This window comes from Salmo salar, chromosome ssa17, assembly GCF_905237065.1.
Source record: "Salmo salar chromosome ssa17, Ssal_v3.1, whole genome shotgun sequence".
NCBI lineage: Eukaryota > Metazoa > Chordata > Actinopteri > Salmoniformes > Salmonidae > Salmo > Salmo salar.
This window is the reverse complement of record NC_059458.1, coordinates 22,513,631-22,528,616: the sequence shown is the minus strand read 5'-3', so window position 1 is coordinate 22,528,616 and position 14,986 is coordinate 22,513,631. Positions and strand designations below refer to the sequence as shown.

The 14,986-nt window shown below is 45.1% G+C and overlaps 2 protein-coding genes across 7 annotated transcripts; one reads left to right on the top strand and one right to left on the bottom strand.

The window, feature by feature from the left end:
- The first annotated feature begins 170 nt into the window (after positions 1-170).
- Positions 171-14,127, top strand: LOC106575507 (RCC1 and BTB domain-containing protein 1). Of its 6 annotated transcripts, none has more exons than XM_045699033.1 (14): positions 171-1,283; positions 1,718-1,856; positions 6,966-7,200; positions 7,384-7,534; positions 7,682-7,848; positions 8,869-9,027; positions 9,167-9,274; positions 9,427-9,569; positions 11,002-11,079; positions 11,213-11,403; positions 11,583-11,709; positions 11,884-12,035; positions 12,156-12,286; positions 12,801-14,127. In XM_045699033.1, the coding sequence occupies exons 1-14, from the start codon at positions 1,235-1,237 to the stop codon at positions 12,939-12,941; spliced, it is 1,971 nt and encodes a 656-aa protein (XP_045554989.1). In that variant the 5' UTR covers positions 171-1,234; the 3' UTR covers positions 12,942-14,127. The 6 variants fall into 6 exon arrangements, with proteins under 6 accessions (XP_045554989.1, XP_014007507.2, XP_045554991.1 ...); XM_014152032.2 differs by having other exon boundaries at positions 11,210-11,403; XM_045699035.1 differs by lacking the exon at positions 11,002-11,079 and having other exon boundaries at positions 177-1,283.
- On the bottom strand, positions 3,425-5,690 carry LOC106575508 (ADP-ribosylation factor-like protein 11). The gene is made up of 2 exons (XM_014152035.2): positions 5,122-5,690; positions 3,425-4,148 (listed from the first exon to the last, which is right to left on the bottom strand). Exons 1-2 carry the CDS (start codon positions 5,346-5,348, stop codon positions 3,842-3,844), a joined length of 534 nt encoding a protein of 177 aa, XP_014007510.1. The 5' UTR covers positions 5,349-5,690; the 3' UTR covers positions 3,425-3,841.
- Positions 14,128-14,986: the final 859 nt, after the last annotated feature.

Genomic DNA, 14,986 nt, shown 5'->3' with positions numbered 1-14,986 from the left:
AGTGTGGAAAAATGACAATTTTCTGTCCTGCTAAGCATTCAAAATGTAACGGGTACTTTTGGGTGTCAGGATAAATGTATGGAGTAAAAAGTACATTATTTTCTTTAGGAGTGCAGTGAAGTAAAAGTAGTCAATATGAATAGTGAAGTACAGATACCCAAAACGACTTAAGTACTTTACACCACTGTAAAATACGATATACAAACAACATAAGTTTGACTAGTCAAATATACTATGCTTTATTTATACTATTGTCAATCGCTGTCCGAGGTCCTGATTCCTGACCCTCTCCTGGCTTCATCTACAATCGGCGTGGCAAGATGGTCGATTGACCGCTCTAACAATCGAGATCAGGTGGGAACATTCTAGCCAATGACAGTGCAGAGACCCGTGTGAACTGGCACAACCGATCAAAATAAATAATCGTCGCAATGTCACGTGCAGGACACATCAGTACACTCTTAACTTAAGTATTATGAAACGTATATTTGATAAAATAAGCCTCACCTATCAAAATAGCAATTCACTTGTATCTTCACTAGATTCGACGCTCATTGCTTCCCCTCCATACAAAACTCCTCACTTGGTCTGCTTAAACGCTTATTTTCACGCGGACATATTTTGGGCGGAGTCGCCTCTGGTTAACCAACTTCTGCTCCCCCTTCGTTTTCTCTTAGGATGGCCCACAAGTGTAGAGATTTATCCGACAACCAATCATGTACTTCTCACTGTGGGGCATTGGGAAGACAATGATAGAGGCCTCTAAGCGGCCCAAAATATATATTCGGATGGGAAGTGCCATTGAGGGCTTCCACCATTGAAATGAAGTCAACTGGGTGTGACTTCCAACTTAATTGAATGATCCCGCCTGATGACTCTGTTAGCCTCATGCCCAACCGGGTCATCAGGACGGATCAGCCAATCATGAAGAAAATGTACTACTTCAAAATTGAGATTGACAGCATCGGCAGGGCAGGCAGACGCTATAATGGCACAGATACAAATATGAGTCCTATCTAGCTTTATGGGCGAGACAATAGTTGCAAAGTCAAAGAGTAATTTGCATGGTTTGAGTCGAGTTTTCTGTGAGAAATAGCATAGGCGGCGTTTAAACAAGCCCAATCTCTCTTTACTCCCGTGACGTTTTATTCTCTGCTGGCCTGCGCCGCTCAATTCGCCGGTAGTGGGATACCTCCTTGCGCAGATCTGGGGAAGAAAATGCTCGAACTGGTAGATGGGTGCTCGTGTGGCTTTTCTACGACGCAATTGTTCACATTACCTTGGTGAGTGTGTGATGTGAGTGAGAAGGCGTTGTCAATATAGAAAGTTAATTTGCAGCTCTTATTTTACTTTTTCTACTGTTTGTTCATACAGGAAGGACCCTTTGTTTACATGTCACTTGTTGTTTTTGAACTTTAACCTGTGCAACGTAAAAAAAAAAAAGGATTAAACAAAATTATTTATAGTACTGTATTGAACTTTTTTTAATGCAAAATATAAATTAAATTAACAATGGTGCCTGTGTTTGAGATGTGCTTTGGAGCCTGGTTGTGGGGACACATAGTATTAAAATGCTCACATTAAACTGAATAATATACAGGAATGGAATATCAATCACTGTTAGTGCTGGAGTAGAACAAAAACGTGCACCCTCTGGCCCTGGGGTCCCCCAGGAATCTATTGAGATACTGCTCTAAGAGATATCCTGTCCATGTAGGGAAGGAGTATGGAAAGGCAGATGAGCGCTGGCTCCACTCTGACCCCACCATCGTCTCCCTGGAGCTGCTGACGGTGGTCCTGGACGGCATCCTGGCGCTGGTGCTTGTCTATGCCATCGTCAAGGACAAACACTACAGGTAGGAACACTGGTACTAAATATGCTTCATTGTCAAGCTTTTCTCATGCTTTATGGCATTCATTTCTGTATTGGTACCATATTTCTTTATAGAGAACACATTCAGAATTGTCCCATTACACAAACAAGTGTTTACATTCCCTTAGCAAGTCACAATTTACATTTTTATAGTGTCTGTCTTAAGCATGTGATGTGCTGAATGACCTATTACCATATACATAGGTGTAATGTGTATTTGGAAAGTATTCAGACCCCTTTTGTTACAGCCTTATTCTAAAATTGATTAAATTCTGTTTCCCCCTCAATCTACAAACAATACCCATAATGACAAAGCGAAAACAGGACAAACATTTTTTAAACATTTAATAAATATTAAAAGATACCTTATTTACGTAAGGATTTTTTGCTATGAGACTCGAAATTGAGCTCCGGGGGCATCCTGCTTCCATTGATCATCCTTGATGTTTCTATAACTTGATTAGAGTCCACTTGTGGTAAATTCAATAGATTGGACATGATTTGGAAAGGCACACACCTGTCTATGTCCCACAGTTGACAGTGCATGTCGGAGCAAAAACCAAGCCATGAGGTCGAAGGAATTGTCCGAAGAGCTCCGAGACAGGATTGTGTCAAGGGACAGATCTGGGGAAGGGTACCAAACATTTTCTGCAGTGTTTAAGGTTGCCAAGAACACAGTGGCCTCCATCATTCTTAAATGGAAGAAGTTTGGAACCACCAAGACTCTTCCTAGAGCTGGCCCGCCCATCCAAACTGAGCAATCAGGGAGAATGGCCTTGGTCAGGGAGGTGACCAAGAACCCGATGGTCACTCTGACAGAGCTCCAGAGTTCCTCTGTGGAGATGGGAGAACCTTCCAGAAGGACAAACATCTCTGCAGCACTCCTCCAATCAGGCTTTTATGGTAGAGTGGCCAGACAGAAGCCACTCCTCAGTAAATGGCAGCCCGCTTGGAGTTTGCCAAAAGGCACCTAAAGACGATCAGACCATGAGAAAGAAGATTCTCTGGTCTGATGAAATCAAGATTGAACTCTTTTTCCTGAATGCCAAGCGTCTGAATACTTTCCTAATGCACTGTACATGGAAAATATAGCCTGGGCGCAAGTTGGTTATCAGCCTAAGTAAACTTGTCCTCGTTTTGAATCTCAACGGTCAACGTGTGTTTTTAGCTTGTCTTGTTGTTGCACAGTCTGGCCCCCCGGGTGAATAGTTCTCCATGTTTGTTTTCAGGCACTTTGTCTAGATCACGTTGTGTGTGTGAGTTGTACGGAGGCTGGATGACCTTCTGCCCAGACTGGCTGGCAGGCAGCCCCAACCTCAACACAGACCACTGGCTCTACTTATGTATCTACCTGGTCTTCTTCAGTGGGGTGTGGGTGGTGGTGCCTGGACTGCTGCTGTGGCAGTCATGGCTGTCACTCAAACGACTTCACCCCTCCTACCAAGCCCCGAAGAAGCAGAAATAGACATTATTTTGTATGTACATAATAGGCATTAGCATGCCCACTACACAGAAAAGCCTGGCTACACACAAATAATAATGCCATTTACATTAGGTTTAGCATGTTTTATTAGTTTATCATTAATATAAATAAAGTTATGTATCTGCAAACAAAATATTATTTTCCCTAGCCATCTTTCCCCACATCTCCACAGTGTAACAATACTCTCCAGTCTCCCTTAGCAGGCACATTTAACTGCTGTGATAAGTGTTAAATCTCAACCATGTTGATAGCACAATCAAAATACCCAAATATGGATCCTGCGCTTAGTTCATCATTGGATTGAGAATCCTGGCTCTTTGTTCCGTTATAATCTGCATTTCAAATGGCACCCTATTCCCTTTATAGTGCACTACTTTTGAGGTACTTTCATATTGTTCTAGTTTAAGGTAGTGCACTATATAGTCAGTATCTCCGACTTGTCAAGTGTCTCTCACACAGTGATATCTCTACTGACGTGTCTCCTCTCAGCTCTTCTTGATGAGTTTGGCCACAGAGAGGAAGGCTTGCTGGAGCCCCATTCCCTTCAGGCCGCTGCATGCCTGGATCTGCCAGGCTCGGTCTTTGTAGCTGGGCAGCTCCAGCTGGTTGGACACCTCTCTGATGTTCATGGTGTTGGGGAGGTCCTTCTTGTTAGCCAGCACCATCAGAGGTATTCCCTTCATGTTGTCGTCGGACAGGACATTCTTCAGAGCCTTCTGAGCGTCCCCTATACTGGCCCGGTCACTACTGTCCACCACGAACACCATAGCCTTACAGCCCTCCAGGTAGTACCTGCCAATTATAGAACTAGGGTAGTGTCTAGCTAATGATATTGCAATTTTAGCAAGTCATTAGTTGAGGATAAAAGGTTATTCTATTCCAGTACTCTACCATCCTGATCATGGGACCGGAGACAGAATGTGCATTTATTTGTTCTAGACTTGAACTGTCACACCTGATTAAACTACACTGAACAAAAATATAAAATTAACATGTAGTCTTGGTCCCATGTTTCATGAGCTGAAATATAAGATCCCATACATTTTCCATATGCACAAAAAGCCTGATCTCATTTTGTGCACAAATTTGTTTATATCCCTGTTAGTGAGCATTTCTTTGCCAAGATAATCCATCCAGCTGACAGGTGTGGAATATCAAGAAGCTGATTAAACAGCATGATCATTACACAGGTGCACCTTGTGCTGGGGACAATAAGGCCACTAAAATGTGCAGTTGTCACAACAAAATTCCACAGATGTCAAGTTGAGGAAGCATGAAATTGGCATGCTAACTGCATAAATGTCCACCAGAGCTGTTGCCAGAGTATTGAATGTTCATTTCTCTACTATAAGCTTCCTCCAATGTCATTTTAGAGAAATTGCGTCCAACTGGCCTCACAACCGCAGACCACGTATAACCCCGCCAGCCCAGGACCTCCACATCCGGCTTCACCTACGGGATCGTCTGAGACCAGCCACCCATAAAGCCCTTTTGTGCAGGGAAAAACATTATTCTGATTGGCTGGGCCTGGCTCCACAGTGGATGGGCCTATGCCCTCGCAGGCCCACACCCCTGCCTAGTCATGTGAAATGCATAGATTAGGGCCTATTTAATTCAATTGACTGATTTACTGTGACTCAGTAAAATTGTTAATTGTTTATATTTTTTGTTCAGTCTAATAGCAGGCATTATGATTAGTGGAATGAGATGTGTTCCTAGTACTGGGCTAAAACAGAAATAGAATAGCACAGAACCAACAACTCACCTCCAGTTGGCCCTCATCTCCCCCTGTCCGCCCACATCCCACACGGTCAAGGCCGTTTTCTTGTTCAGATCCAGGGTCGCCACGTTGAAGCCCACGGTGGGGGAAGTATCCATCACCAACCCTGTCTTGAGCCTGAAGAGCAGGGTGGACTTCCCAGATGAGCCCAGGCCCATCAGAATAACCGTGGGAGTCCTCTTGATGTACATCTTGGATAGAAGCAGCCCCATGACAGCCACACTTGGCTAGGCAAAGCAGGGTCTGAGGTAGAAGGTAACGAGGAAGTACGGCAGTCCCACCTCTGCTTCTGAACAATGTTAGTTTGTTGGGTCTTCCTCGGTAGTCTCTGATTTGCATCAACAAAAGGAGATTCGGTGATATGTGCAACCAGTGGCTCTTCTCTATTTAAATAGTTTTTGTATTTTTGTCTGGGAGTAGGCGTGAAAGCGTCAGGTGTGCTCACTTGCTGCTGCCCACCGGTGACTCACTCAACGTGAATAAAACTGAGTTTGAGTTTCAGAATAGAAACATGGCGGTCACATGAGAACCAGTCTTTTCACATTCTTCTTTTAAAGGCTGTACCAACAGGCTTTCTCAGTTTGTCTATACTCAAAATGCATCCTCCCTCATTGCGCAGATCTAGGGTTTGATTGGTGAAAGCAGTGGGGTGATTATTACCGCAAGGGAGGAAAGTATGTTTATTATTTTAATTGGGCCTATGTTTAAAAAAAAACAAAAATTAAACACCAGAGAGCTGAAAACTTATTCTTAATTCCCATTTCTTGCGTTAGGAGTTGGCAAGAGAACAATAGACTGGCACCCAGGCTAGGCGTATGTGTCCTAAAATCTTCTGAACCGTGGACTCTGTCCACCGTGTCCGCCGATGACGTAAACCAAGCGCACCTCTCTTAGCCCATGACGTCAGTGTGTCCATCTGGACCAACGATCTGGACTGGGGATCGAGCGCAAACCTATCGCTTAACTCAAAGCTGCTGCCTAGTACATTTGGCATCCTTACATCAGCGACGACAACAACAACGAAGTGACAGCTTTATTCTGGTAATCGTGCTTTCAAAACATATTTACTTGAGGTAGGTTTATTAATAGTCGAGCGGTTAAATGTGTCTTTCTTGTTTCTCTCCTCAGTTTTCTTGATGATATGGAGCGATGCTTTAGGTACAGTAACGTTACAGCTTGCTAGCTATTAGTCAGCGCTGAATCTAGCCAGCTAGGTGCTGGGCTGGCTTGCTTTGTAGATAGCCAGCGAACGGTAAACAGCCATGGGTGCAGCCTTCAACGTAGTGCATCGCTAGCTTGGCCAGTCACTGTTATGTGAACGTTACCATGTCGCAAGCTAGTTTGCTACCTGGCAGAAGGTACGCTAACTACTGTTAGCCAGCTAGGAGGCTAATGGATGCCGCATCTGTTGTTGCTGAGATTCACGATTGTAATCCCAATGGTCAACAGAGTGCCTGGCCAGAGATGCGTTGTCTCTGCAGTACTTACGTAGTTAGCTAACGTTACCTAGCTAGTCATCCAATTGTTTAACCAACTGTATGGGACAGTTAAAAGATCTGGATGGGAACGTTTGCCAAATAAAGTAGCCATTCCATCTCCATCTGCATGTTGTCTGTATGGCCCAATACTATTTAAAACCATGTCGATATCATCGTGAGCATCCAGCGATGGCATTATAAAGTCCTGAAGTCATGTCTAACTTACTGCACAAGACTTTGAGCAATTATTAACATATTTATGAATACCGTCATTGAAACCAGGGTGCCTGAGGTTTAGACTAAGACACAGTGTTTTGTACGTGTCTGTCTTTGATGGTTGTCTTGTAACAGTGTTAGCGGGGACAGTGGTGGCCTCACAGCCCCTGCTTCTCCCTCCCCTGTGCCCCCCGTCCTCACCCCGACCCCCCCACCGCGGAGAGCCAGAGTGAGGTACCCAGCCATGGTGGACGTGGGGAAGTGGCCCCTCTTCACCCTGCTGGGGGCTCAGGAGGTCTCCAGCATCAGGCAGGCCTGTGTCTTCGGAACCTCAGCCAACGAAGCCATCTACATCACCCAGGACGATGAGGTGAGACTGGGGGTGTCTCGATTGTATAGAATAACTTTATAGTTTTTATGTAGTGCAGACGTCTCTGGAAAGCAGTGGAAATGGTTACTGAGTGGAGTTTCTTGGTTAAATAAATATAATTACATGTAATGGCATCCTCTCCCTGCCTTCTCCTCTTCATCTTTGTCGCTGATCTCCCTGTAGGTGTTTGTGTTTGGGCTGAACTGCAGTAACTGTCTGGGGACAGGAGACAGTCAGAGCACCATGGTCCCTAAGAAACTAGACTTCCTCCGAGGCAAGAAGGTGGTCAGTCTCAGCTATGGCAGTGGACCACACGTCTTACTGGCCACAGAAGGTATGCTGCCCACTTGCCGTACCTGTTTTTACCACCACCAAATGGCTACGTTGACATGTTACTAGAACTTTACCAAAAGCCAGTATAATTGTCATAGTGCAGCTTACTTAAATAGCACCGTGTTACTTTGGTGTGTTTGTCTCCCAGGGGGAGAGTTGTTTGCCTGGGGGCACAATGGATACAGCCAGCTGGGCAACGGGACCACCAATCAGGGGGTGTCACCCATCCTGGTTTCAACCAACCTGCAGAACAAGAAAATAACACAAGTGGCCTGTGGGTCCCATCACTCTCTGGCCCTGACACACGATGGAGAGGTGAGGGGATAGAAGGGGGGAAATACTTGTTTAAGTCCTTTTACATGCACTTGTAACCCTGAAATAAGCCTGTTTCAAGATGTTAGCATCTTAATGCTACTGCTACAGTGCTACTGCTAGGTACATCATGTTCAAGAGAATAAAAACACTGTTGGTGAACGTGAGTGGTGTATTGGTGGAGGTCGTGTGTAGCCTGTCAGTGTGTGGAGTGGACCAGGGCTGATCAGTAGTCACTTGTCTTGGCTGTCTGTCTCTTTAAGTGGTTTATGTTTGTCCCAGCAGCAGGTTAGGAAGGTATTATCTCAGTTCACTGTGTCCAGGCGGGCTGCATCTAACCCAGGAACACTGGCCTGGTCTCACACACGATCTGTTCACTGTGTCCAGGAGGGCTGCATCTAACCCAGGAACACTGGCCTGGTCTCACACACAATCTGTTCACTGTGTCCAGGAGGGCTGCATCTAACCCAGGAACACTGGCCTGGTCTCACACACGATCTGTTCACTGTGTCCAGGAGGGCTGCATCTAACCCAGGAACACTGGCCTGGTCTCACACACGATCTGTTCACTGTGTCCAGGAGGGCTGCATCTAACCCAGGAACACTGGCCTGGTCTCACACACGATCTGTTCACTGTGTCCAGGAGGGCTGCATCTAACCCAGGAACACTGGCCTGGTCTCACACACGATCTGTTCACTGTGTCCAGGAGGGCTGCATCTAACCCAGGAACACTGGCCTGGTCTCACACACGATCTGTTCACTGTGTCCAGGAGGGCTGCATCTAACCCAGGAACACTGGCCTGGTCTCACACACGATTGAAGGGTTGATGTAGAAATGACTAATGATTTCCAAAAGTAGCCCTAAATATCTGTCTTGGATGTGTTGAAATATATGTTACTCAGCACTGTAAAGGGAGAGTTAGAACATGACCTAATATCATGGTTACCTAGGATCACTGGTCACGAGGTGTGATTGTGTGTACAGGGTTGACAGTCGGTGTGTATATGATTGTATCTGCTAGGTGTTTGCGTGGGGTTACAACAACTGTGGCCAGGTGGGTTCAGGTGCCACAGCCAACCAGCCAACCCCCCGCAGGGTGACCAACTGCCTGCAGGGTAAAGTGGTGATGGGCATCGCCTGTGGACAGACCTCCTCTATGGCCGTGCTCGACAACGGGGAGGTGAGAGACCAAGCCCTTGGGAGGGATGGGTTTATATTGGATAGTTCCCTCCGGTCCAGTGAAAGTCAAAGCAAAATGTTGTATAGCACCATATACATAAAGGAAGATATTGCTGACTACCGTGGCCTGTGTGTTGCAGGTGTTTGGCTGGGGCTACAACGGGAATGGCCAGCTGGGAGTGGGCAACAACGGTAACCAGCTGACCCCCTGTCGCCTGGCAGCCCTCCAGGGTCTCTGTGTACTACAGGTAAGACTGGACACTAGTGTACACTACTACCACCTGTATGTCTCTGTCTGAATCGTCTACTTCAACTCATACTAATACGAAACAGAATTGAGCCCAGAGCCTTGTTTCTGTCCACTCCCACTGTGTAAAACCCTTAAGGACTTGTCTTCCAGATCGCGTCAGGCTACGCCCACTCCCTGGCTCTAACAGACGAGGGCCTGCTGTATGCCTGGGGGGCGAACACCTACGGACAGCTGGGTACTGGCAACAAGAGCAACCAGCTCAGTCCTGTACACATCATGGCTGAGAAGGAGAGGTAAGGGAGAGAACACACTCACAGGATTGAGATGTAGCTCTGGTGGCTGCTACAGTCCACTAAAAGCCCCAGTTGATACTGTCATCTTTCAGAGACCCATGGTTAGTTCTCTTTTCTTTTTGTCTTCTCTGTTGTATTCCATCCAGTGTGGGTCCATATGGTAACACTGCATAGTCCAAACATTGGCTCACACACCAGATCTGGAATAATCGCTCTCTCTGAGTTTACATTGTCCCTGTCACAATGAAGCAAAACTGGAGAGAGGGGGCCATTATGTTGTGGGCTGGGGTACAAATGGTTTTGACACTTGACAAGCATGAACTTTTCACTGAAAACATGCAAACCAGTTATTGGGATTTAATTCGGAATAGATCGTGGACATTTGTCATGTTCATTTCTATCTCTGAACGTTGTGTAACATGTCATAACACTCTTGAATGAACCTCAGGTTGGCCTTGAGATCAAGCTACAAGACAGAGGGCACAATAAAACCAACAACCTTCTGTGTCCATGGAATACGGTCATGGCTAGACGGGATACAGTTTGTTAAATTGACGTCAAAAGTATAATATTTTTGCATTTTAGCTAATCCTAACCTAATTCTCCTAACCTGCTGGATAAGTTCTCCTAACCTGCTACGAAAAATAAATTCTGGCATAAACTTCACCGTTGGCACTATCCATTGGGGCAGGTAGCATTCTCCTGGCATCCTCCAAACCCAGATTAATCCGTCGGACTGCCAGATGGTGAAGCGTGAATCATCACTCCAGAGAATGCGTTTCCACTGCTCTAGAGTCTAATGACGCTCCAGCTGACGCTTGGCATTGCGCATGGTGATCTTAGGCATGTGTGTGGCTGTTCGGCCATGGAAACCCATTTCAGGAAGCTCCTGATGAACCGTTATTGTGCTGATGTTGCATCCAGAGGCAGTTTGGAACTCGGTAGTGAGGACAGATGATTTTTACGCGCTACACGCTTCAGCACTCGGCAGTCCCATTCTGTGAGCTTGTGTGGCCTACCACTTTGCAGCTGAGCCGTTGTTGCTCCTAGACGTTTCCACTTCACAATAATAACAGCACTTACAGTTGACTTGGGCAGCTCTAGCAGTGCAGAAATTTGACGAATTGACTTGTTGGAAAGGTGGCGTCCTATGACAGTGCCAAGGTTGAAAGTCACGGAGCTCTTCAGTAAGGCCATTCTACTGCCAATGTTGGTCTATGGAGTTTGCGTGGCTGTGTGCTCGATTTTTTTATACACCTGTCAGCAACAGGTGTGGCTGAAATGGCCAAATCCACTAATTCGAAGGGGTGTCCACATACTTTAGTACATGTAGTGTATATCCTATCTAGTTAAATTCATGGAACACCAGCGACTTCAGCAGTGTCCTGTCATTCTTCCTTCTCTTTTTGTGTTTCCTGTCTTCGTCTTAAAGGGGAGAGGGAGAGTGGCCCGCCGTAGGCAGCAAAAGAACAAGGGAAAACACTGAAGAGGCGTGGCACAGAGAGACAGAGTAGGGAGACGTGTAAAGAAACAATGCACTCAAGAATCACAGAATTTCCTACAGCGGTCAAAAGTCACAGGAGAGTACCGTTACTTGGTAGAGTGTGTGTGTGTGTAACACACTCCTCCCCTTCCCCCAGCAGGATAGTGGAGATCGCGGCGTGCCACTCCACACACACATCTGCCTGTAAGACCCAGAGCGGCCAGGTGTACATGTGGGGCCAGTGTAGGGGTCAGTCCATCGTGCTGCCACACCTCACACACTTCTCCTGCACTGACGACGTCTTCGCCTGCTTCGCTACGCCGTCTGTCATGTGGAGGCTACTCTCCATGGGTGAGTTAATGTGATCATTTATTAAATGGTATTTAAAGGTAACTTATGTTTTTTTCCTTCTTTTTCTGACCTCTAAGTAGAAGGTTCCCCTAACCAATGGTCTAGGATTACCCTCTCACACACACACACACACACACACACACCATGATTCCCAGCTAAGGCGTTGTGTTCTGTCGTAGAGTATGATGACTTCCTGACTGTGGCCCAGTCTCTGAGGAAAGAGTTCGACAGCCCTGAGACGGCCGACCTCAAGTTCAGCGTGGACGGGAAATACATCCACGTACATAAGGCCGTGCTCAAAATCCGGTATGTGAATTTTAATTAAAATATATTTTTTTTAACTGCTGAAGCAAGCACACATTTTCTTTAAGAAATGTCGCTTTTCTAGTTTTAGCCTTTCCAATAGGACCAAGCAGGTACAATAAAACCTGTCTATAGACATAACACGACAACATAAGTGTCCATCATTGTTTCTGTCAGGTGCGAACACTTCCGCTCCATGTTCCAGTCCCACTGGACAGAGGACACGAAGGAGGTGATTGAGATCGACCAGTTCTCCTACCCCGTCTACCGCTCCTTCTTGGAGTTCCTCTACACTGACAACGTAGACCTGCCCCCAGAGGACGCCATCGGTGAGTTGGACTGAACCAGGAATCCTGTTTAGGATCCATTCGGGGCCCCAGACTCAAAACAAATGACTTTATTGAGTTAAAGTCCATCCGTAGGAAAGCCGCTGTGTGTCTCTGTTTCAGGCCTGTTGGACCTGGCCACATCCTACTGTGAGAACCGTCTGAAACGTCTGTGTCAACACATCATCAAGAGAGGCATCACCGTGGAGAACGCCTTCTCTCTGCTCTCTGCCGCCGTGCGATACGACGCTGAGGTGAGACACACTGTGACAGAGTGTCACTAATAAGGGTTAACCACTCAGATGCTTACTGGTTACCACAAGCTTCTTGAGGCTGCCTTATACGAGAGATGTTAGCCATGTCATTATGGACATATTAGTCAGATGACCTCGTATACCATCTTATACCTATTTAGGTACTCTATACCAGGGGTAGGCAACGAGATTCAGCCGCGGGCCGATTTTTGATGCGTAGCAGATGGTCGGAGTGCTGGAACATAATTATAATAAGTTGTACTCTAAAAATTGGATACAACTAAGCCCCAAAATATATTTTATTTAAAAATAACAAAGATACCTTGATTACCTTACATTAAACTGTTTTTTTTTCTGAATTCCTGGTGACTTTAGTCTTTTCTGACCCAAAACTAAGGGGGCCCCAAAAAAATCACTCGGGGGGCCGGTTTTGGCCCACGGGCCGCTTGTTGCTGACCTGCTGTATACTGTACCCGTGTTCATACTGTGACTGGATGTGATCGCTCCCCTGTAGGACCTGGAGGAGTTCTGCTTCAAGTTCTGTGTGAACCACCTGACAGAGGTGACCCAGACTGCAGCCTTCTGGCAGATCGATGGCAACATGCTCAAAGAGTTCATCTGCAGAGCCAGCCGCTGTGGGGCCTTCAAAAACTGACTGACCACTAACCAGCCCCGAAGGAAGGAAGGACGAGGAAAGGGCTAGCATGAACTGGTTTGGCTTGACACTACTTGGCCATGGTAGAAAGGACAAAGAAAGAAATGGTATTAACATGGAAACGGCTAGCTTGAACCGGATCTCTAAATTGCCATATTATTAATCCATTGAGACAATGTCTGGTGAGGTCATCTGGTGACTATGGCTCACCTCCAGTTACACAGCCAAAGAAGCCAAATCCAATCCCTGCCTATGCACCTAATATTCCACACGGACAGGTGGCACTGTGGGGAGGAAGTTCCTTTACCAGTCAAAACGGTGACATCAGAGTTCATTGTCTGTCACTGCATGTTTACAAACCTGCTAAATGGCATCACACTGCTCAGTTGGCGTCAGTTTAATTGGAGGACCATAGATCTAGTTTAAGATGGGGACACTGTTACATGCCTGACAATGTCTGGTGACGGCTGAGGCAGGCGATGGCAGTCAAACCCCCCCCCCCCCCGATTTGCAGACTTTTTTTGGGGGATCAACATTGTGTACTTTGCTCTACTGTTGAAGTGTTGGATGTAGCTGGTCAGAAATATACTTTATAGGGTTTATGGTTCAGAGCCTGTGGATGTTTTGAGGAAATCACAGTTTCAATATGAATTGTTAATATGCTGTGTACTGACAAAGTAGAGCGGAGCTTGTCATTAATTCATGCCCGTTATTTCTTGAGACTTGAGATGAACATGGTGATGCAATGCAACAATGAGCAGGAAGTTGGTTTTCAACTCTTCAGTTCTTTTACCTGACAGAAAACAAAACATTTGGACCATACACAACTTGTTACTCTGTGTGAACTTTTTTATTCTTACAAAAATAGGTATGTACATTTTTTTACTATTACTTATTGCATTCCTTTGGTTGAGAATATTGTTTTCATTACTACATTCTAATTTACTTTGAAGCGAGTGTTTGTACTGAAATTTAAATTCAACGCATTGTATTCTTAGATTATTATTTTTTCAGAAATAATTTGTTGCTCATGTTTATTTTTGCAATTACATTTATTTTTGAAATATTTACAATTATTTAGGATGGAAACAGTTGCTATTGGTGCCACGATTCTCAACATGTTTATTGACTTGCAAGTCATGAGAAGCAACCACTTTGAAATAAACAACTACATTCTTGTACACAATGCTGGATGATGCTTTAGAAATGACTTTATATGTCCTTGTTTTGAACATAAATTCATATGAGCAATGACAGATAATTACAAACATGTCCTTATGCTGCCATCTAGAGGCCATCACATACATTCTCTAATTCTAGAGACACTAGCCTAATGAATACCATTATTATAAACTGGGTGGGTCGAGCCCTGAATGCTGATTTTTATTTAAAAAATATATATATATATATATTTCACCTTTATTTAACCAGGTAAGCCAGTTGAGAACAAGTTATCATTTACAACTGCGACCTGGTCAAGATAAAGCAAAGCAGTGCGGCAAAAAACAACAGTTACACATGGAATAAAGAAAAGTACAGTCAATAACACAATAGAAAAATCTAGATACAGTGTGTGCAAATGGAGTAAGGAGGTAATGCAATAAATAGGCCAATAGTAGCCAAGTAATTACAATTTAGCAAATTAACGAGTGATAGATGTGCAAGTAGAAATACTGGTGTGCAAAAGAGCAAAAAAAAAAGTAAATAAAAAATAATATGGGGATGAGGTAGGTAGTTGGATGGGCTATTTACAGATGGGCTATTTACAGATGGGCTGTGTACAGCTGTAGCGATCGGTAAGCTGCTCGGATAGCTGATGTTTAAAGTTAGTGAAGGAGATAAGTCTCCAACTTTAGCGATTTTTGCTATTCGTTCCTGTCATTGGCAGCAGAGAACTGGAAGGAAAGGCGGCCAAATGGGGTGTTGGCTTTGGGGATGACCAGTGAGATATACCTGCTGGAGTGCGTGCTACAGGTGGGAGTTGTTATCTTGACCAGTGAACTGAGATGAGGCGGAGCTTTACCTAGCATAGACTTATAAATGAC